The sequence below is a fragment of the Condylura cristata genome, unplaced genomic scaffold (genome assembly GCF_000260355.1).
Source record: "Condylura cristata isolate star-nosed mole 26May11 unplaced genomic scaffold, ConCri1.0 scaffold00032, whole genome shotgun sequence".
Taxonomy (NCBI): Eukaryota; Metazoa; Chordata; class Mammalia; order Eulipotyphla; family Talpidae; genus Condylura; species Condylura cristata.
Genome location: NW_004567133.1, coordinates 6,337,997 through 6,359,290, shown reverse-complemented (window position 1 = coordinate 6,359,290; position 21,294 = coordinate 6,337,997). Strand labels below are relative to the sequence as shown.

Sequence of the window (21,294 nt, the reverse complement as noted above, 5' to 3'; positions counted from 1 at the left end):
TGCTCATCTGCTTTATTGAACAGCAGGGGTCACCCAGAAGGGCTGGGCACTGAGGGCCTGACAGCTGCAGTGGTGCACCCTCAGCACCCTGGCACTGAAGTGCCAGCCATGACACAGGGAGGGTCTAGATAGCAGGCGGCCAGCAGCCAGCTCGCTGTACCGTTGCTTCCCTACTCGGCAGTGGTGGGATGGTGGAGGCAGCTTCAGGTAGGTGGACAGAGAAGGCCTCCCCCACGAGGGAATGTGCGCACAGCAACTCGGATGAGCACGCCTTGCGACGCAGAGAGTGGCGAGGCCAAGGCCTCACACGCAGCCTGCAAAGGGGAGTGTTTGCTGCTACCGCTCCACTACAAACACTGATGACTGATTTGGGGGCCCAGCCATGGTGGGCAGGGGAACTGACAGTGGTCAGTGTTTCCCAAATGAGACCTTGTCTCCCAGTAGTTTAGCAGGTTTGAGGCTCAGATAGCACTTAAGGCTCACGCGCCCCCGCTGACGTCATGGAGTGAGCTCTGGCTAGGACCCCGGGCCCCAGGGCAGTCGCTTCTCTGCATGGACACGACTGCCCGCGGGTCAGCCACCGCGTGAAGCTGTAAGGTGCACAGGCAACGAGAGCACTTTCCCTGGCTGGCAGGCAGCCGTTTCCGCTCCCGCCGTTCTGCAAAGGCGCCGCCTTACTTTTATAGCGCATCAGTGAAAAGCAACTGGCCAGGGGAAAAGCCAGGTGCCGTGAGGATGATAACAGCAGTCGCTGCAGCCACACAACAAATGCTGACTCCTGTGCTTGTCCTCGGCAGCCCCTCGTCGTGAAGTAGATGCCTAGATAAAGGACTCGATGTTGCCTTCTGGTGGCTGATGCTTTTACTTTGTTTTGATCTTAAACAGAGAGCGAGGAACGAGCACGTTTCGATTCCAGATGTGGAGTCAGAAAGAGCAGTCCCCCGTCTTCGCTGCCCGTCCCTCCAGTACTTCAGGGAGCATTTTTTAGCTCCAGGGAGGCCTGTGATCTTAGAAGGCGTAGCAGATCACTGGCCCTGCATGAGGAAGTGGAGGTGGGTGACTGCCAACGGCACCAGGTCCCCTTCCCACTTTCACTTCCCCACAGACTCCCAGAAGTCCTCCTCCCACCACCCCCAAGTAAATGAAGCCTCACAGATCCTTCTCCAGCCCCTGGGGTCGATGACACAAGCTGGTGAATGAGAAAAGCAGAGTGCAGTGACTGTGCCAGAGGAGGTGAGGCCTTTACCTCTGATGCGGTGCTTTCCCTGAGCAGCTCTGAGGGCTTCGGTGTGGCCCAGTGTTCAGCCTCTTCTGCAGTTTTGCGAGATCCAAGAAATAAGAACCCAAGAGACAGTCACCTCCCTGCCCCAGGGCTCCATGGGCTGTTGCCTTTGCTCCCCCACGTCGTCGGCCTGTGTCTCCCAAGAAGCCCGGCATGAGTAAAAATTCTGACAGCATTGTCCCAGCACGCCTTCCTACTTGTGTCTCACCATGTGCCCGGCTTATCACGGCCTGACTGCTCAGCAGGGCCAGGACAGGCACTTGCCATGTCCTACCTCATTTTACCCACCTGAGCCCATGGGCCAGACACTGTCATCACCCTCCTGTTGCACCAGGGCTCAGAGAGGTGAAGTGACTCATGCAGGCCCACCAGTCAGTAACCTGCAGGGCTGCAGTAACCTCCAGGGCTCCAGGCCCTGGAGTCCCATCCCCAACCCACCCCCATGTTGTCTGCCATTTCTCAAAGGTGTCTTCTCAGCTGAGTGACCAAGGGAGAGAGAAGTTGGAAAGCTCTTAGCAAGCCGAAGTAGAGCGGCTGACAGGACCTTGGCAAGCCAGGCTCCTGGGTCTGTTTGCACAGCCAGGTGCCAGCTGGCAGGCGCCCTCACCTAAGTCCATGGCCTTGTCAGTCACATGGCTCACAGTGGTCACTCCCAGGAGAGGTTCTGTGAAGATTAGCAGAGACCAGCGTGAGTCGCTAATGCAGTTCCCAGAAGCTGTCAGCAGTGGTGCTGTGGTGTTTTCCCAACAGTCTGCCCTATATCCAAGAGGTCGCTGGCTGCCGCACTGTCCCGGTGGAAGTTGGGTCCAGGTACACAGATGAGGAATGGTCCCAGACGCTCATGACCGTCAGTGAGTTCATCAGCAGATACATCACCAGCGAGGTAAGTCCAACTCCCGTCCTTCCCAGGACAGCATACAGCATCTGGGCAGATGACCTCTGGCCAGTTTCAGCGTCTGTGGTCAGCAAGCTGCTGGGCAGGCGGGATGTTCCAGACCTTTCTGTGTAGCTGAATGGTTTGCAGTGCATTCAGAAGATTGCACAACCATCAGCACTGTTAGATTCCAGAACTTTTTCTCATCACCCCTAAAGAAACCCCACACTCAGCAGTCACCCCATACCCCCTCCCTCCAGCCCTAGGGAACCAAGAATTTGATTTGCCAATCTTGGACATTTCAGCATGTGACTTCAGTGTCTGGTTTACTTCCTCTACCTATCTTTCATCCTCGACACCCTGACTTTTGTTGAGTTGGGATTAGCCAGTTATACTTTAGTGTCGATGGGAGTGTAGAACACAGAACACTCTCAGCCCAGTGTGGTCGATAGTGTCCTCCGGGCTAGCATAGCCTGAAGGCACGTATTACATGAGAGTGGCCAAGGCTCAGAGCTCAGCATGCGGCCTACAGTTTATAAACACTCAATGTTTGTTTCTGGGAATGAGGGGGAGGGATGGAAAGACTGTGGTTCTCAAAAATCCTAGCCAGAAACTTTCATCTACTTGGATGTTGTTCACCTCAGAGCCCTGAGGCCAGAGCCTTCTCCACCCTGGTAGAGCTGGGGATAGTGTGGGGCCTCAGGCTTTTCTCTCCCTTGGTCAGCTGAGAAGACACCTTTGAGAAGTGGTGGACAGCACAGGGGTGGGGTGGGGATGGGACTCCAGGGCCTGGCACTGACTGCAGCCCTGCAGGTTACTGACTGGTGGGCCTGCATGAGTCACTTCACCTCTCTTAGCCCTGGTGCCCCATTTGCCAACAGGAGAGTGATGACAGTGTCTGGCCCATGGGCCCAGATGGGTAAAATGAGATAGGACATGCGCCTGTCCAGGCCCTGGTGAGCAGTCAGCCTGTCAGTGAACCCCGTCAGCAGGGAGCCTGCTTTGTAACACATTTATTTTTTCACCTATCTGATTGGCACAAATGATTCTCTCCAGGGCAGGCAGAGGCCAGGAAGGTGGCAGTCACATTAATTATAGGTGATTGCCAATAGTATGAATGATTTAACTTTTAGGAACACAGCTTGGCAGAAGCTATTAAAATTAAAACTATACGAGAAAAAAAAAATTGAAACTATACGTACTCCTTGACTCAAATGTTTTATTTTTGGACATGAATGTAAGGAACAGAATACTAGGCTATATCTTATAATTCTGTAGCAAAACCACCTGAATACTTGTAATATTACTAATGATGGATCCTTGACTAGTTGGCCAAATGTGTATTTGTTGAAAGAATGAGTCAGCTACGTGTGTACTGACCTGAAAACATTCATGGGTTAAATGAAAAAAGCAGATTTCAGAGTAGTATAGAATATGACCCCATCTTTATTTTTAAAAGTTTGTGCTTATATGTAGCCCCATCATTTTTCATTTGAGGAAACGGGTCTGGGTAGCGGTAACTTGATGCGGGACCACCTGGTAGCAGTGGCAGCACCAGCCCGTCTCTTCTTCAGCCCAGTCCACTCAGTTGCTGAGGGAGCTGCTTCTGGGAGGGAGGATGGGGATTAAGCAGGCCAGGAGGACCCGCACAGGCTGGGGACGAGTGGGCAGGGGTGGGGGGTATGCTCAGAGCCTGCCAGACAACAGCAGGCCCACGTGACTCACTGGGTTTTGTGTTGCCTCCGCTGTGCTTCCACCTGCGGACCAGCCCAAGGACATCGGGTACCTGGCTCAGCACCAGCTCTTTGATCAAGTAAGTCTGCACTCTGCTGTCTTCACCTTCTCACCTCAGCTCCTCCCTTCCTAGTTCTGACCCCAGAAGGCAGAAAAGGGTGGAGCAGCCCCATACCACCCACCACGACCATCAGCCTACAGGCCCCCCAGAGCTCTGGGTCAGGAAGCTTGACCACCTGGCTGTGCGATGGGAGAAAATCAGGCCACACACTGTACAGAATGCTCTTAACTGTTTAAAAATAGGGAGAAGCACCACCAAACATGACATGATTTGAGTAGGAGATGGCAAGTGCTGTTTTTCCTTCTCTTTTCTGCCATTTCCAAATCAACTACAACACGTGTGATCATCGTAAGGTGAATAAGCAATTTTAAGCACAAAACAAGAGGGGAGTCAGACTACATCTCCAAGCTGGCAGGCTGTCCTGGGGGAGTGAGAAGGGAGCTGTGCTTGGGGGAGGGGCCGTACGACACAGCGAAACATGGACTAGTCATGTCATTACAGAGAGGACATGCAGATTGGGCCCTACAGAGAACACTGAATTTGGGGATAGTGTGTCCCCCAGGACTGTTCTCAACCTTCCTGACATGCAGATCCCAGAGCTGAAGCAGGACATCAGCATCCCAGACTACTGCAGCCTGGGCAACGGGGAGGAAGAGGAGATCACCATTAATGCCTGGTTTGGTCCCAGAGGAACTGTCTCCCCACTCCATCAGGATCCCCAGCAAAACTTCCTCACCCAGGTGGGGTAAGCCTCTGCCTCCCCAGCCCCCAAGGTGGCCATGCCTTCCACCTCAAATACTAGTGACACCAAGTCCCATCAGACTGGACAAGTGAAAAAGGAGAAATGGTGTCAAGCCTCAGGGTGCAGCACTGTCCAGTCAGTCATGCTATTTCCTGATGTTGTGTCTGCTGGGCATGCTCTGTGATCCCCGCAGCAGCCTTCAGGGTCTAGCTGAGCAAGAAATGGAGTGAGGGGCCCATCTCAGGGGAGTGAGAACCTCACTCTGCCCAATCCTGCCTGCCTCCATCAGATGAAAAACAGGCCACTCCTCCCAGCCAGAACCTTCCCTCCAAATGAGTTTTCTCAGCCACTGCAGGATGTCCTGAGACCCAGACAGAGGGGCATTATTTGCTGTGAGTGGGGGGGCATCTGTTGTAGTACCACTTTATTTTCATGGGCAGAAAGGTGGGCACATCTTCGAGCACAGTGAACTATAGGGTGACTGTGGGCTGGACGGGAGACTACCTCATGTGAAGACCCCCCTACCAGCATTGTGACCACCTGCCTTCTCTGTACCTTGGTTTCCTCATCTGTGAATGGGGCGATGATAAACCACCCCGAGGGGTGTGAGGATTCCAGGTGTTAATACGTACAAAGTGTTCACCAGTCAAGTGCTTAATTAGTGCAAGTTGACATAGCAGGTAATCAATTCATAATGTATTTTGGAGGAACTTTCAGCCTGGATGAAGGGGTGGGGCTTTTGAATACAGGGGAAAGCATGTGGAAAGGCACAGGAAGGTGGAGGACAGGGGTGAGGCCACCTGCTGACTGACCACTGACAGAGTCACTCTCTTCCCAGGTGATGGGGAGGAAATACGTTCGGCTGTATGCCCCACAGGAGGGAGATGCTTTATACCCTCACGACACACACCTTCTTCATAACACAAGCCAGGTGGGCACGCCGACCTAAGGTGGCACAGCAAGTTCTCCCCCACCCCACCCAGCTCTGGAGACAAGTAACTCCTTTGGCTTTTTTCAGGTTGACGTGGAGAAGCCTGACCTAGAGAAGTTCCCCAAGTTTGCAGAGGCCCCCTTCCAGTCCTGCATTCTGTCTCCTGGGGACATGCTGTTCATCCCGGTCAAGTACTGGCATTATGTGCGAGCCCTGGATCTCAGCTTTTCAGTCAGCTTCTGGTGGTCATAGCCAGGATGACAGCGCTGAGCACAGACAGTGCTATGAGCACTCGCTGCTCCATGCCCCACCTGGTTCTGGGATGAGCCAGGCCAGGTGGAGCCTGTGCCCTGAAGAGCCTGAGCTCAGGCACCAGCAGAACCAGGCCAAAGGCAGCTGAGGTGGAGGCAGGCTCCTGACAGGCATGGCGGCAGAGGCAGACGGGAGAGACCCCAGGACATTAACAGGTGACATTGCCCAGGAAGACTCCTGGGCTCTAAGATTAGCCTCAGACCCAGTCCTGTCACTGAACTGCCATGACCTGGGACAAGATACTTCCCTGTGCTGGGGAGGGTAGCACTGGTCCCCACCACAGAGGGAGCCAGAGGGAATGCGTGCAGGCCCCCTGCTACACTGCTAGTGTTCACTGCTGTCTGCAGTCTTAATGACTGTTACTAGTTCTGTCATAACTGGGTAACTGGGCCTCTGAGGTCAGTCCCAGCCTACAGACGCTGGAGTGTGGCCTGGTCACCACAGAGGGTTCATTCCCCCCACCCCGCAACTTACCCAGCTCAGATTCCTGCTGGACAAGGCAAAGTGCAGGAGCCTTGATGCTATCACTGCCTCCCAAGACTTGCACAGACCACCCATGAATTTTCAGCCATGCACCCTCCCTATAACCAGTTTCTGAATTAAGAAACCACTACCCCTGGCACCCCGAAGCCCTCTGCCTTCCCCCTGCAGGCTCCACCTCTCCAGGAGTCACTGCCACCTGACTCTGCACTCCAACAACATTCACTATGCTGCAAGGTGAAGGGTAATGTGCTGCAAACCACCGTAACATCTAAAAGCTAATAAATCTAAAATGAACAACCTTCTAGCAGAGGTTTCAGTCTCTCGCACTTGGTGTAGAGGAGGGTAGCCTGTCCTGCTAGCAGGATTCCAGCTGGCAGAACTGTAGCAGAAACACTGCACAGCTTTGGGTATTATGACTCAACTTCTAGAAGAATCTGAAGGAGACATTAGAAAGATGGTGGCCACGTGACAGCCAGTGTAAGAAAAACACTTGTTCTCCTTTAACTGCACTTGATACTGTGAAACTGGTGTGTGTAGGGTAGGGAGAGTGCTGGGGGGGGACGTCATACTCCCATTGATTCTGCAATACCAGCCGGATGTCCTGCAACTGATATTTGTAACCAGGCATGGGGGGAAGGGAGTGGGGAAGAGAACAGCACGTTTCCCCAGTTCCTCGCAGAGAAGCCGATCTCAGAAGGGAGAATCACATGTTGGCAGCAGTCAGTGTGGTATGTGGAAACCATGTATGCTGGCCACATGGAGGATGCATGGATGGAATTGGGAAGTAGAGGCCTCTGCTGGATCTGGAGGGATGCACAAGAATTTCCAAGGAGGTCGAGGGATGTGGTCCATGAGTTTAGGACTAAAGGCAGCAGGGTGAGATAGGGAAGTGGAACAGGGTGAAATGCCATGTACAGTAGTTCCAAAGGAAGCGCATGGGTGAGACTCACATGGTGGCCACATGAACCAGCTTTCCATGGTGAGCTGACATGCTGGCCATCACCTGTCTGAGGTCTTCTGCTCTGGTTCCATATGCTTTCCAGAACTGTTTCTGATTTGGAATTTTAAATAGCTGCTGTAACAAAAGGTCTTTGGGGGAAAAGCCACACCTTAACTACATGAAGCAGTTTTCCAAAGTGACTACACAATATGTTTCAGACACTGGCTTCCCTAAATATTGGGTCCTTGTCCCATCCCACCTGCCACCCCACCTCTAGGCCCATTCAGACCAGTTGCCAGGAGGGTCTGGGTTGTGGGGAGTTAAGATCAAGGCTCCCAGAAATCTAGGATGGGCTGGCCAGGTTGGCAGGACAAAATGGCTGAAGGCAAGCTGCCTAGACTAGTGCTGTGCAGGAGCTCTTGCCAGCTTCACCCACCTGGGTTGGCTCCGAGTTACCGTTATCGACAGGAGAGAAGCCTCCTGCAGAGGGGCATGACCATTGACTGAGGCCACAGCAGCAACTTAGTAAATTTTATTCCAAACCTGTTAATGAACATAAAGTAATAAAGGCATGAACAATGAAACAGGCCTCTTCCAACAGGGCCGTATGGACCATTTCCCTAAAGGCAATGAACCCCTGCTCCGGTTAGTGTTGCCTGGATCGCAAGGACTTCTTGTTTGATCTGGAGACACCAGCCTCCCTCTCCTTCTCAGGGTCGAAGACTTCTGTACACATAAAAGGCCAAGAATACTGTGAGTGGCGGGCTGCTACACACACGACAGCAGCCCAGGTCCACAGCTATATTTTGAGTGCCAAAGGCCTTTGTCTCAGTCTTTCATGGTATTCTGCTACCCCTCCCTGCACCCAGTGTGAGGAAGGCAGAGTTGGCTAGCCCATTTCACAGAGTAATGGCTGCTGTTTTCACACCCCCACCAGGGAAGAGGCTTGTTTAGGCCACTCTCATGGGTCTTGGAATTTCTACCGGGTTCTGGAGAGTCCTCTGGAACTATAAGCAAGCCAGTTCTGCAATTAGTGCAGAATCTGCACCACCTGTGGGTTTTGGACCCAGGCAAGTATGTTTGTATGTGTGGACCCCTGGTCTGAGCACTCCCTTGGTACCTCCAGAAGTCAGGGCCCAAACTCATCCTGCCCACCCAGCCCTTCCAGAAGGCTGCACCTGCAGGACACAAACCTGGTATCTCATGGGGCCAGTAATCATTACAGTGGGGGCAGCGGGGCTCAGAATTCGACTGGAAATACTTGGCCACACAAGGTAAATGCATTCTGATACCACAGGTCTCGCAGCTTTGACCCTGAAACAAGAAAGGCTGATGGCCATGGAGCCTTATATACAGATTAGTGTTCATAAACTTTCAGGAAATAGGACGAAAACGTACAGTAGGCTGTTTTTGCCATCCAGGCCCTAGATTAATATTGATGATAACCCAAGGTCCTCAGTACTATGGGTCTTGTAAAGAATCCTGACAGACAAATGCAGATGGAAGGATGACAAGACTGTAAAGACCAGTCTCAGAGAGCAGCAGGGCCTGGAAGTTCAGGCTCCCAGCACTGGCGGCCTTCACATTCTGCAGGCGAGGAAGCTAACTTTTCAGGATGCAACTTAGCAAAGTTAACATTTAAAAAATTCCACTTCCAAATTTTAAGGCCATTGGTTGAGCTGTTTAAAAAGCCCTACAGAGCCCTCCCTGGTGGCGCAACAGGTTAATGCACAGCATACAAAGCTAGCAACAGCAGCTTCAACAAAGTTCAATTCCCAGATAAGGAGCTGACCCACACAGCACAGCAGACCCCTCTTGACCTGCCCACTGCTCCCCTCAGCTGTGTACTCAATCTGCCTGTTCTGCAACCCACTCTGTCTCTGGTGAATCTCGGGCCCATACCACAATTCTGTATGCATTAAAAAAAAAGTAAGCAGTGTAAAACATGACTCAGAAAAATAATGGCAGACACAGAGATGTGTCTTAACTGCCAATGTGATGTTGGCTGGAAGTCTTTGGGAGAGCCTTTTTGAGAGTAAAATAAATTTCAAAGAGCCTTTGGATTAGAATAGAGGGATCAGGGAGAAAAAATAATAGTGGTCATCCTTGGACGGCAGCAAGATGCCCTACAGTTTGGTACAGGCAGAGTTTGTAAGAACAATGCCAACACCTGTGTCCTTTAGAAAACTCCAAAAAGAAGCCATGCAGAGCCTTGGGAGCCCCTCACAGTACCTGGATGAGGAGGCTGTGGCAAATGTTGCAGGTCTTGGCAGCATCAGGACGAGTCTCCCGGATGTACTGCTCCATCTCCAAGATGGCCCGGCCATGCAGGGTGAACTCCCCTTCCTTCTGCGGGATGGAAAACAGGTGGCACTGCTTAAGTGAAAGGTATGTAAGGCCCAATTCCACTGTCCCTTTATGCCCCATAGTCCCACAGCTCAAGGCCCAGACACAAGGTCTAGGTGCCCCATCACCCTGCAGATTTTCACCAGCCCTACCTAGCAGGAGTCTCAAGTGGGAAAACTTAGGCAAAGACATAAAAGGAAATTGAGACAATCCCCCTCCACCAAGCCCACTCCTTCATTTTCTCAGCACTTTATTTGTGCCTTCACAGACATAAATCATGAGTCTGCACTGCTGTCGTATGTGCAAGCCACTGTCACAGATGAGGACACATAGGCCAGAAAGGTAAACAGGTGGTGTTGTCAAGCAGTGAGCCCAAGGCAACCTCCATAGCCCCTCCCACTCACCCCCTGAGAGCAGAAAATCACGTGCCTCCCAGCATCTGCCTGGAGCCTCTGCAGGGACTATGGAAATTGCTTCTGGCCACTTCACTTTACAAAATGGGAAACAGTATAGATAGGCAGGAACAACTCTCAAATCACACCAAGGAGGTTGAAGATGGTGGAATCTCGCCCAGCCTGGAACTGAGCTCAAAGTACAACAGGCTCCAGAGGTCCATTTCTTCCTATGTGTTGCCCAGCCTCTCTGGGCAGCAAAAGGCTGGAGCAGAGGAAATGTCTTAATGATAAAATTGGGTACACATCCCTGCAACACTGCAGCCAGGGCCTGACAGTGTGTGCTAGAAGGCACAGCTTGCAGGTTCACAACAGGAACAGCGGGTGTCCTAGAAATGATTGCTTAGCTCGAGGGGTGGGATAATAGGTGATGTCATTGTTTTATCAGTATTGATTTTTTTTTTCCCCAAGGAGCAAGTATTGTGTGTATCATTTTGGGATTAAGTTTTAAATTAATTCTGTTCCTCTGGAACTTTATCCACATGCCCAACCTTCTTTCAGCAAGAAAATGTTGGTGCTTCGTTATAACAAAGTATAACAGTGAATAAGGTACAACAGGCCTGCCTTTAAAAAGCTTAGCCCAAGAAGAGACTATGGTCAGTTACAACCCCATCTGCCAGAGGTGTTCCACACTGCCAAATCTACCCCAGAAAGGAAAAATTGTGACAAAGCAACTGTGTAGGGCCTAGCCATGGCTCTGGAGCTTGTTGTGTGTGACATATCAACCAGACCACAGAGCTAGAGTTGTTGAACTAAAACCAAGCTCAGGGACAATCACCACAGAGAATGGCTAAGAGGAACCGAGGATATGATGTTCATGTTCACGCCAGAGATCCTGGTACTCAATAAGAACTCCCCCTCACCCTGGCCCTCACCGCTATCAGTCTCTATCTTCCTCCCATCAGAAAAGTACCTCAGGAACCAAATATTTTTGATGAAGCTGCCAGGGATGACCCTTCCACCTCAACCCTACCACACCAAAGAGCAGAAATTTAGAACACTGTGACCATACTCCAAGAGGCAAGCTCCCCCTGAAAGGAAGTGAAGAAGAACTGTGTCAGCCACATGCAGCAGCTTCCAGCCACATGACTGGCCAAGTAAGCCTGATCTGAGCCTGTCCTACACAGACACAGGCATTCAATAGGGCAGCACTGTGGTAAAAGGGACATGAGCTGTGCCTGTCTGACCAGAGTTTGTTGGAACTTTGTGGAAAAAGAACTGAAACATCTGTTCTACACCCATGAGAATTAGACAAAGACATCTAGAAATATGAATCTGCAGTCTGGTCCCTTTAGATTTCCATGGATCCTCTCCAAAAGCTTATCTACACATCCTCCTTGCTCCTTATGGGTTCCTGTCTAAGTTAGAGAACCAAGAGTACTAGCTCCCACTAATATTAATGTTGACAATGGTAACAGCAATCCCTTTGAGTGCCCAGCCCAGCAACTTCCTCTGAACTGTCTCATTCTGCTCACACAGTGTAGCCCAGGATTTAAGTGCTAGTCTGATGCGAGAGGAGTGCCCTTGACCACTACTTTAAGCTGCCCCAGTGTCTAGGACCAAAAGCTTGAACTCTGGAGCCCTCATATGGGTGCAATCCCTGGCACTGCCACTTGCTGTGGCTCCCTGGACAGGTCCCATGCTTCAACAGAAGGTTCCTAATCCTCCACAGAGGGTCATTGTGGCCATTAAATCAGAGAAAGAAACTTTAGGAAAGGGTTGGCCCAAAAGACATCAGTTAGATACAATATGGTCTTGGAGGAAAAACTTATTCTAAAAATACTTAAGTACCTCAATCAGCCACTTGTTTTGTACAAACTTTTGTAGCACTTGCTCAGCTTCCTTCTTCCTCATCTTCTTGCCTTTAAGTTGATCAACCAGGTTCAAAATATTTGTGGAAGATGCAAAACCAGTTTCAGAATCTATAATGAGTTCCAACTGGAAGAAATAGCAGGTACACATTCATCTAATAAATTCTCTAAAACCACGTTTAAGCACTAATACCAACTCTTTCCAGGGGTGTAATAAATCGCTCATATCTCCTTCGGGAAGAATTATACACAGGGATGATCCTTCAGGAAAACAATGTAACTATATGTATCAAAAACTACAAACATAGTTCTTTTCACTAGGTATTTTCTCCTATAACATAATACAAAGAGTATCTTAATCAAGATCATCTCTCTTGCCTCTCCCCCTCCCTGAAGGTAGAAAGGCTAAAAGTGAGTGAATGAAAACATATTAAGGTGTCACCTCCTACTCAAGGTAGTCAGGGCATCATGGCTGACCTGAGTGGCAGGCTGGATCCAGAAAGGCACGAAAGCAGAGCCAGGATGGGCTAAGCAAAGATAACTCGGGAAATGCAGAGGCACTGTTGGCCCAGCAAAGGGTGGCAGACAGATTTCCCTAAAACCTCAGCCCAGGGCAGGGCAGAGCCCCTGGGAATACAGGAATCCCCACCACACACACAATGGTGTGTGTCTGGTCTCTTCAAGCCTGGTTCTCTGGGACTTCTTCCTCAAGAGACTTGGATTCCACAGATGTGGGGTAAAGCTGGACTGTCGATTAATTTTTATCACCCCAGCCATGATTATATGCATCCAGGGCTGAGAGTCATTGTCTTGGCCAGGTGTTCAGCCAGGAGCAAACAGTTCCAAAGTCAGTAGGTAGAGCAGTGCCCCCAAAATATGACCATGCAAATGGTTCAGTGGGCACCTTGTTCAAATTCAGGCCTGAATCTGAGCTCCTAGGCACTTGCTGCCACCACCACACGTACAGATTACCCTGAAAGTAGGCAGTAACGCTCACTCGCATCATATGCCCATGAGCCTGCTTTCGTCAGCCAGTGGAGATTCAAATCTGGACCAGTCCTTTCCCAGGCGGCAAGGGTGACCTCCACAACAATCACCTGGTGGCTGTGAATTCCAAGTAAGGCACTCAATGACACCCCCACCCCCGCAAAGGACTTTAGTAAGGAAAGGGGATAGTAAGTACAGAGGTGGTCCACTGACATTGTAGTTTCCATTTCTAATGGTAAAGAGAGACATTTTCCATAAGAAGCCCAGACAATGGGCAATGAAGATACTATACTTACAGCCTTTCTAAACAGATCCAGTTCATTCTCTGCAAAATCTGAAGCCATTTTCGAAATTGGAGTTGTTGCAAGATTCACCTAAAAAATAAATCAGCATAAAGGTCAGACTAATTCACTTGTTGGTTCTCCTCCCCTCCCCCTATCCCTCAAAAACCACTGATCACCTGTGTCCCAGCAGTGTGGGCCACAAGGCTGGCTTTGTAATCAGTATTACATTACACAGTTGAATCAATAGCCCAGTCATCATGTTCGAATTCTTAAAGAGATTTTAGAACTCCAATGTCTATTCCAAACACAGATGAATCTGGAAATATTGTCTGCATGCTAATGGAGAACACACTGAGAAGTCTAGAAATTCCAAAATCTGGTTACCTGTTTAAACCACCATTTCTCTGGCTATTTGACTCCACAACCCTTTCTTGCAGGAAAGAATCTAGGCTCCTTTGTGTTAACCTGGCTGGTATGAGAGTCTGATATGCCCTGCCCTGTCTAGCCAACAATTGGGGGGGGACGTGCGGGGGTCTTGTCAGTTTCCCCTCACCTATATTTTACCTCATTCCCTATTAGGGGTTGGAAATTTGAAAGCAATGGTAGGTCCCACATGGTCTTAGAATGCTTAGTGCGCTTTTTTAATTTTCACAAGTTTCCCTATCTTGTTCCAAATGAAACAGTATTTACTTCCTTTAATCCTAATATTCCATTTATTTGGGATGATATCTTAAAGAGAATTATCCATAAACAAAACAGTCAATTGGCAGGGGCTCCATGTGGTGCAGTGAACATGAGCACTGAGGTGAAGAGCCTAGGTTCAGGTTCTGGTTATCCCCAATCCTCACACCTGCAAAGGACATTCAGATTCAAAGACCCCAGAGGCTGGGGTGAGCACAGGATGGGGCTGAGCCAGCTTCTATTTCTTGCTCCCCGGTCTGGAGAGCCCATGTTTTACTCTGCACAAATGAGGACCCTGGACCTACCAGTCTCAATCCTACTTCTTCACAAATGCTGCTAGAGGACACTGCTTTGTACTTACCAGTGCATAGATGGGTCTCCCATCATCCTCTGTGACTCCTTTCTTTATCTCAATGTACAGGGACTCCAAGACACTGTTAATATTGTTGATGAAATCCTCCAACTTGTCTACAGTAGCAGTACCTGGAAATAAACAGGCAAAAAAAATAAAAAATGGGTGGGAAGTAAACGAAGACTTCACTCCCTGTGGTATGGTTACAAATGTGCTTAACACCTTCACTCCACGTGCTCTAAACCTACAAATTTCCCACCTCCATGACATCACAGCCCAGCCCCTCTACCTTGTCCCAGTTTCACATACATTTCAAGCCCCTGTCCCTGCAAATCCTCATGTGTCAGGCATAGCTCTATTCCTTTCTCTCTCTAGAGCATTTCCAAACACTGAGCACTTATATGCCTGTTAGCCTATATGCTATTCCCTGAAAATACAGTGAGGGTCAACCACCACCCCAATAAGAATAGGAGCTCACCTAAGCACTCACCATGAAGAGGCCATTTCAGTGTTTTCCATCTAGTAATTAATCCTTCCAATAGCTCCCCCCACACACACTCCCCCACCCCCCGCCCAACGCCCCACAGCAGGCACTAGCAACCTCCTCCTAATTTAGGTGAAAAGCCCAAGATGCAGACAGGAAGCTGACCTCCCAAGCATTACCCTGCTAGGCACAGTGAGCAGCTTCCATACAGCCCAGTGACAACACCTGTGCTCACTGTGTACACTAGCCACCTCCATTTTGCTCCTCATGATAGAGGCTGACAGCCCAGAGGTGAACAAGGACACCAGCAACCACTGTCCTGGGCCACCCCTCAGAGAGGTGTGCAGAGCGTAGAGCAGCATGGCTCCACCCAGTACTACAGGTAACAGGGGTGGATGGAACACTGGCTGACCAGGGAAGAAAGGTGGGCCAATGTGGCTGCAGGAGCCTGGTGGCACAGGGCCTATAGGAGAGCATGTGGCCTTTCTCCTTTGGGCAATGGGAGCCTTTCAGAGTCGCAAGCAGAGGACAGACATAGAATTGTGTCCTGGAACTGCTTTTTTGAACTGTGCTTTCTTACACCATGAGTATATACTACCATTTTTGCTTATTAAAATAATTTCAGAAGATTCGATCTTTACCACTCTGAGAAAAAAAAAAGGCAGGAAAACAGAAAATGTGATACTATTTGTTAAAAACAACTATAAAACCACGGAAACACTACTTCAGGAAAAAGCTCTGGAAGGCTGCCGCCCTAGCAGGTGATCAAAGCCATCACCAGGAAGGGACACAAAGATAAAAGTGATATCAGGGTACTTCAACTTTATATGTGTTTAGTTTCTTACAGAGAAAGGTATTTCTAAGTTCACTGTATACCTAGATGGTTAAAAAAAATCACATTGGTGACAATGAAGATTGTAACATTTCATCAGTACAGTGAAGAGGATGCAATGAGTGACCCAGAAAATTAATATGCAAATCAGAGGGGGGATCTAATCTTCTAGTCTAAGGTTTTCCTTTAAGTAATTTAAATAAATAGACAAATTAGTTTGCGAACATGGTAGAAATCATGACGGTATTGTGACAATGAAACTTGGTCAGAGCTGCTGAAAATGTGGACAGAGGGGAGCCATCATCTTGTGTCCTGCCTCCGTGCTCGCACACCAGGGCCTTGCCTTCTCACCCACACTGTGCCTACTAATGACAAAAGTGAACTCTAATAATATCACCTTCCTTCATTAAATAGTCCCTCTGCCCCCAGTAGAAGTGTTTCTGTGTCTGTGTGCTTTCTTCTCACCACACCACACAAATCACCTCTGTGTTGTGTGGGCATGGCTGTTTTTCCAAGCTTATGCCATGGAGCACCCAGCTGTGGCTGCTTAACCATGGAGCACCCAGCTGTGGGCGTGTAAGACTCAGGCATTCAAGAATCTTCTCTCAAAGACTGAGTGACAGGATCCTTCGTGGGCAGTATGACACAGTGGCAAGTCCCACCTCTCCCCGAAAGTGATAATTCACATTTTCCACTGAAAAGGCCTCTCCTGGTGTCATTAAGAAAAATGTTCTCTGTGGGCAGATCAAAAGCATTCTAATAAGTCGGACTTTCCAGATACCTTGTCCATACAGAGAGGCACTACAAGCACACTTTTCCCCTTTCCTCTACCTGTTGTTAATACGGGCTCATTTTTCAGAAACATGAACTTCTCACTGTATTTTTAAGGAAAAAAAAAAAAAAACCACTTCCTATGACTGCCCTTACTTATTATAGAAACCACTCATCTGCATTCTTCTACCACACGGCTTCTCATATCAGAGACACCTCCACTGTTGGCACTGGACATGTTTCTAGCTCTTTTTAATAATTACTTGAGAAAAAGGTTTTTATTTTTAGCAATACCACCTCCTCAACTTGACTTTTGGGGGACAAGAGGCAGTATGCTGCTACAGGGACAGTTCAATCCCACCCTGTCTGTGGAATCATGATGGGAGTCTCATGCTTATCTCTGAAGACAGTCACTGCCTTGCCTCCACCCTCGCATGTATAATCCACTTTCCCCCAGGCCCCCCTCTACCACCACCCCTCACTCCAACCACCCAGCAGCCTGACTCTCTGGCACCCTGAACAGTCTTCTCCTTACAGACCATCTATGACCAGCCTATGTTTCCACGCTGTCTTCCCACAGTTCCCTAGCACTTCCTGTTCCTTCACAAACTTGCTCCAGTTAGCAAGTTTGCCCATACCCAGAGAACAAAGGACAAGAACCTGGGAAACCTTAGGACCAAATCTTAAGTCAGCCAGGAGTGGCCCACAATAAAGAGATGGATAGAAATAGTTGTAGCTTAGCAGTTACTGACAGAAGCAGCTTTGCCCATGAGGTACTGCTGTGCTTCTTGAGTCCTGCCCTTTCCCCAGCCTGACCCCTAGATATCAGTCAGCCCTGTGTGCCTCTCCCACCGCCTCCCAACACACTCCTTTTTATATTGGCCAGCTTGGGGTTGCTTGCTTGCTGACATGCCCAGCAAATGCCAAGTTACACCAGATTAGTACCTATTAATCTCAGGTCTTCAGACCAACAAATTTTTACTGCTCTGCCCTCATTTCCTCCCCAGTTCCTGGAGTTGCTAGTCTGCAAATCTGCAGGGACACACTGGGCTTAAGGATTTGGCCCCAATACCCTATGAATCCATGGTCATGATAAAGAACATGAGATAGGGCTGTCACACAATCCCCAGGCAATGATTTCCCATCTTGGTTCTACAACATTTGAGGGACTTACGAAAAAGAATAACATTACTCCTCCCAGACCAAATGAGGGAAAAGGAGACTTCAGGTAAGAATTGAAAATTTTTTGCAGGTAGATCAGGGGCTTGGTCCCAACAATACAACCTGCAGTCAGAAACATGGGATAACCAGATTCGAGAAGAAAAAAACAGATCCCTGCGCCTACTACAGCTGCCTCTTCTCAGAAAGCAGACACCTTAGCCAAGACACTGAGAAGTACAAGGGACTATCTATCTTAGGTGCCACTTGTATTTTCTCCACTTGTAAGCAATATATCTGTGCATTTCCTGGGGACTATGAAGAAGTTATAAACATCGAGCTGAAAACAAAAGGTCATTCCCCAGCCAGCGCCTTCCTAGCTATCAATCTAGCAACAGGTGACTATAACTCATGTTTAAGTATGTGTTGAGCACAATTTGTTAGCATGCTTAATCTCATCACTGTAAGAACGAAATTCTGTGAATTTTTAATGCCATTTTCCTACTCCAGAATCTTGAGAGAGGGTAAATACCTTGTTCAGAGTTCCCATAGCTTGGAAACAAAGCCCAGATCTGTCAAACCCAGATCCCAAGCTCCCAGATACTGAACCATAGCCTACGAGTAGGCAAATATTCTCTGAGCTTATGTCTTATACCAGGCCCCTAGAATCATGTTAACAACCCTCTTGAACCTGGTAAGTGGCCTCAGAGTCACAAAGAGGGAGAAGAGGGAGAAAAGAAAGATGGAAAGTACCTGGGAAGCACCTGGCAAAGATGCCAGTGTAATGCAGAAGACAGGCTGTGCTCACATGGCATACCCAAGCTGACGTCCATCATTTCCCCTCCAAAGAAAGAGGACCCAGTCCTCATAACTTAATCAGGTCGCGAGGAGCAGCACATACTGCTGCAGAGAGGGTGCTGAAATAAGAGGCAAAGATCCAGGAGAGGACAGAACAGCTCTTTCTTCAGCAGAGAATGCATTATGTTGCAATTAAAAAATGGAACTCAGGACGGTCCATTGGCTGGTCTCCTCTCTGAGCAGCAGGTTGTGGATTAACTCATTAGAGAGAGTTTTCTCTAATCACCTTTGTCTTTATCATCTTTTCTTTCAAAATTAAATTTTAATTTAATTTTACCAGTGAACATCTTGCTAATAACCAGGATCTCTGCTTTCCAGCTTACTAGAACTTAGTGTTCACTACACAGTTGGGCAGTTAGGAAGTCCGCTACCTAAACTTCTGAACAACAAATAGTTTAGTTCCAAACTAAGCACTAGAGATAGGAAATGCTATCTTTAGGCAGAGGAAATAAAAGCAAAAAATAAGACCTCAGGGGACCAAACCAGTATGGACTAACGTGCCCTGTGACTCCCCTTCTCATCTGATAGGACCAGCAGAGTAATCCTGCTAGGTGTGCCTCAAAGGCTGTTGATCAGATCCAGGTGTTCTGACAGACTGGGCCTGAGAGAACAGAGCCCTGGGCTGGAAAAAGCTGGCAGGTGGAATGAGGAGCTGGAGGTGTGTATGAGGGGCCACTTCTCAGCCTTTAGCTTTCACATCAATTCCTGAGCAGTGATTCTATTAATATTCAGAAATGCAAGTGAAAAGGCCGAGCCTGGCAATGGTACCTCCCACCTTCACTTTCATCTCATCCTCTGAAAATAGGTGGTCACTGTGTTGCTGAGGTGAATGGCAGCTTTGATATTTTGTGTGGTGCCCTGTCCCCACTCCCATCCACCCAAGAACACTCAAGGAGCTGGCATATCAAGGAGCTGATGGAGGTGCTCTGCAGGGGACTGCGCCCGCTTCTGCAGACACCTGAGCAACTTTGCTTTATCCTTATGTACACAGTATGAATGAAGTTCTGAGTTCTGAAATAGGCACCAAGATAACAAAGCAAATACAACCATCTAAGTAGGCATGCAAAAAACTAGGCTGGGAATGAAGGTGGATATAAGACTCAATGAAAACAAAATTATCTATCAACTCCAAACAAGCCCCAACTTGTCACTAATCTATTTTTGGTCTGTACTTCAATTAACTGGGTTTTTGCTTGATTGTCATATTTATTCTCTCACTGAATTAATGTCAAATCTTAACTTCTTAATCTAAAATTTTATTTTGCTACACTGCTAATTTTAAAGCTCATTAAAAATTAACACAAAACATGACATAACTACAAATTGTTATTGCTTATGACTACAGAATACTATCACACAACCTGGCAATGATTAAAGAATGAATGAATGGAGAAGAAACACCAACAGATGCTATTCAAAGGTACATGTGGGATACAGACCTTGTCTCAAAGCACCTCCCTGAAATTACTCATCAACCACATGGAAAAAGTAACTTTACAGAGGAGAAGCCTGCAGACACTATCTTAACAAAACAGTATACCACCAGACAGGATCTAGAGAACACACCACCACTTCTACATTATATCTGCAAAAAGTATAACCTGAATCCATCAGGAAGAATCATCGGGCAAACCAAACTGAAGAACATTCTACATACAATATACTGGCCAATACAGCAGCCACCAGCACATATAGTGAAGTACTTGCTATGAAGAAGTGCTGTAAATATAAAATATACACTGGATTTCAAAGACAACATAAAAAAATGTACAACAGCTCATTGTTATTTGATAATATGTTGAAATGATATTTGGGATATGACATTCACATGTTTCTTTCAACCTTTTTTCACATGGCTACTAGAACTTACTACATTTGTGGCTGGCATTATTGCTTCTATCACACAGTGCTAATCTGCTAAGTAACCTATAATCATCAAAAGTCAAGGAAAGGCTGAGGAATTATTTCCAACTAAAGGAGCCTTACGAGAGGTACATAATAACTAATGCCACATAGACCTGAGGTTGATTCACTGCTAAAATGGACAACATTGAGACAACTGGAGAACTCGGATGGGGTCTGTGGATTAGATAGTGGTGGTTTATCATTGTTAATATCCTGAACTTCAACGGATAAACAGTATAATAAAAATCACAGTATAAACTGTGGTTACTTAGCAGAATGTCCTTGGTAGAAGGAAAGAACTTGGTGGTGACAGAGCATATGACTGGTAACTACTCTCAAATGATTGTGGGGGAAGTTAGTTCTTTGCACTATTCTTACAACTTTCCCGTGAGTTTGGATTTACTTCAAGATAAAAAACTTAATAAACGCTGGCGGAGAATTCCTAAAACCTTTGGCATTTCCTAAGTGTAAGAGTGATAGAAGTAGCCTGTGCTCTAATGAAGCAACTCTTACAACATCCCTCAACAGCGTCAGGATGGGACCTGATCACCAGAAAAGACCAAGCCTTGATTAGAAGCCTGGAACTTTCAGCCCCATACCCAATTTCTGGAGAGGGCCTGGAGACTGAGTCAATCACCACTGATTCGCTCACAAATGACTTAAATGACCTAATCACCCATGCCTGTGTAATGAAACCTTCATAAAAATCCCTGTGTGATGAAATTCAGGGAGATTCCAGGACAGCAAACACATCAAAATGCTAGGAGGGAAAATCACCCAGAAAGAGCATGGATGCTCCACAGCTCCCCACCAGCCATACCCTGCACTATGTATCTCTTCCATCTGGCAGTTTCTCAGTTGTATCTGAAGTGTTGTCTGGAGTTCGATAAGCCATTTTAACAAATTACTGAACCTGATGTGGGAGTTATGGGGATGCCTGACTTACAGTCAGCCAGTCAAAAGCACAAGTGGCCTGTGACAACTGGCATCAGAACTGAGGTAGTCCTGTGGGGG

The 21,294-nt window shown here is 48.1% G+C and overlaps 2 protein-coding genes across 3 annotated transcripts in view; one reads left to right on the top strand and one right to left on the bottom strand.

The window, feature by feature from the left end:
* The window catches only part of KDM8 (lysine (K)-specific demethylase 8), a 13,793-nt gene extending 6,870 nt beyond the window's left edge, over positions 1–6,923 (top strand). Inside the window, exons 3-8 of the mRNA XM_004691706.2 lie at positions 886–1,052; positions 2,033–2,165; positions 3,925–3,969; positions 4,542–4,691; positions 5,532–5,624; positions 5,712–6,923. Coding sequence (XP_004691763.1) covers positions 886–1,052; positions 2,033–2,165; positions 3,925–3,969; positions 4,542–4,691; positions 5,532–5,624; positions 5,712–5,876 — 753 coding nt within the window. The 3' untranslated portion in view covers positions 5,877–6,923. The remainder of the gene's footprint in view (positions 1–885; positions 1,053–2,032; positions 2,166–3,924; positions 3,970–4,541; positions 4,692–5,531; positions 5,625–5,711) is intronic.
* A 913-nt stretch (positions 6,924–7,836) lies between these two features.
* The window catches only part of NSMCE1 (non-SMC element 1 homolog (S. cerevisiae)), a 22,796-nt gene continuing 9,338 nt past the window's right edge, over positions 7,837–21,294 (bottom strand). The window contains exons 3-8 of one of the 2 annotated variants that reach the window (XM_012731622.1): positions 14,282–14,403; positions 13,252–13,329; positions 11,949–12,095; positions 9,592–9,708; positions 8,553–8,673; positions 7,837–8,085 (exon numbers count right to left, since the gene is read on the bottom strand). In XM_012731622.1, the coding sequence (XP_012587076.1) occupies positions 8,006–8,085; positions 8,553–8,673; positions 9,592–9,708; positions 11,949–12,095; positions 13,252–13,329; positions 14,282–14,403 (665 nt within the window). In that variant the 3' untranslated portion in view covers positions 7,837–8,005. The remainder of the gene's footprint in view (positions 8,086–8,552; positions 8,674–9,591; positions 9,709–11,948; positions 12,096–13,251; positions 13,330–14,281; positions 14,404–21,294) is intronic. The other variant, XM_004692053.2, reaches the window with a different exon arrangement.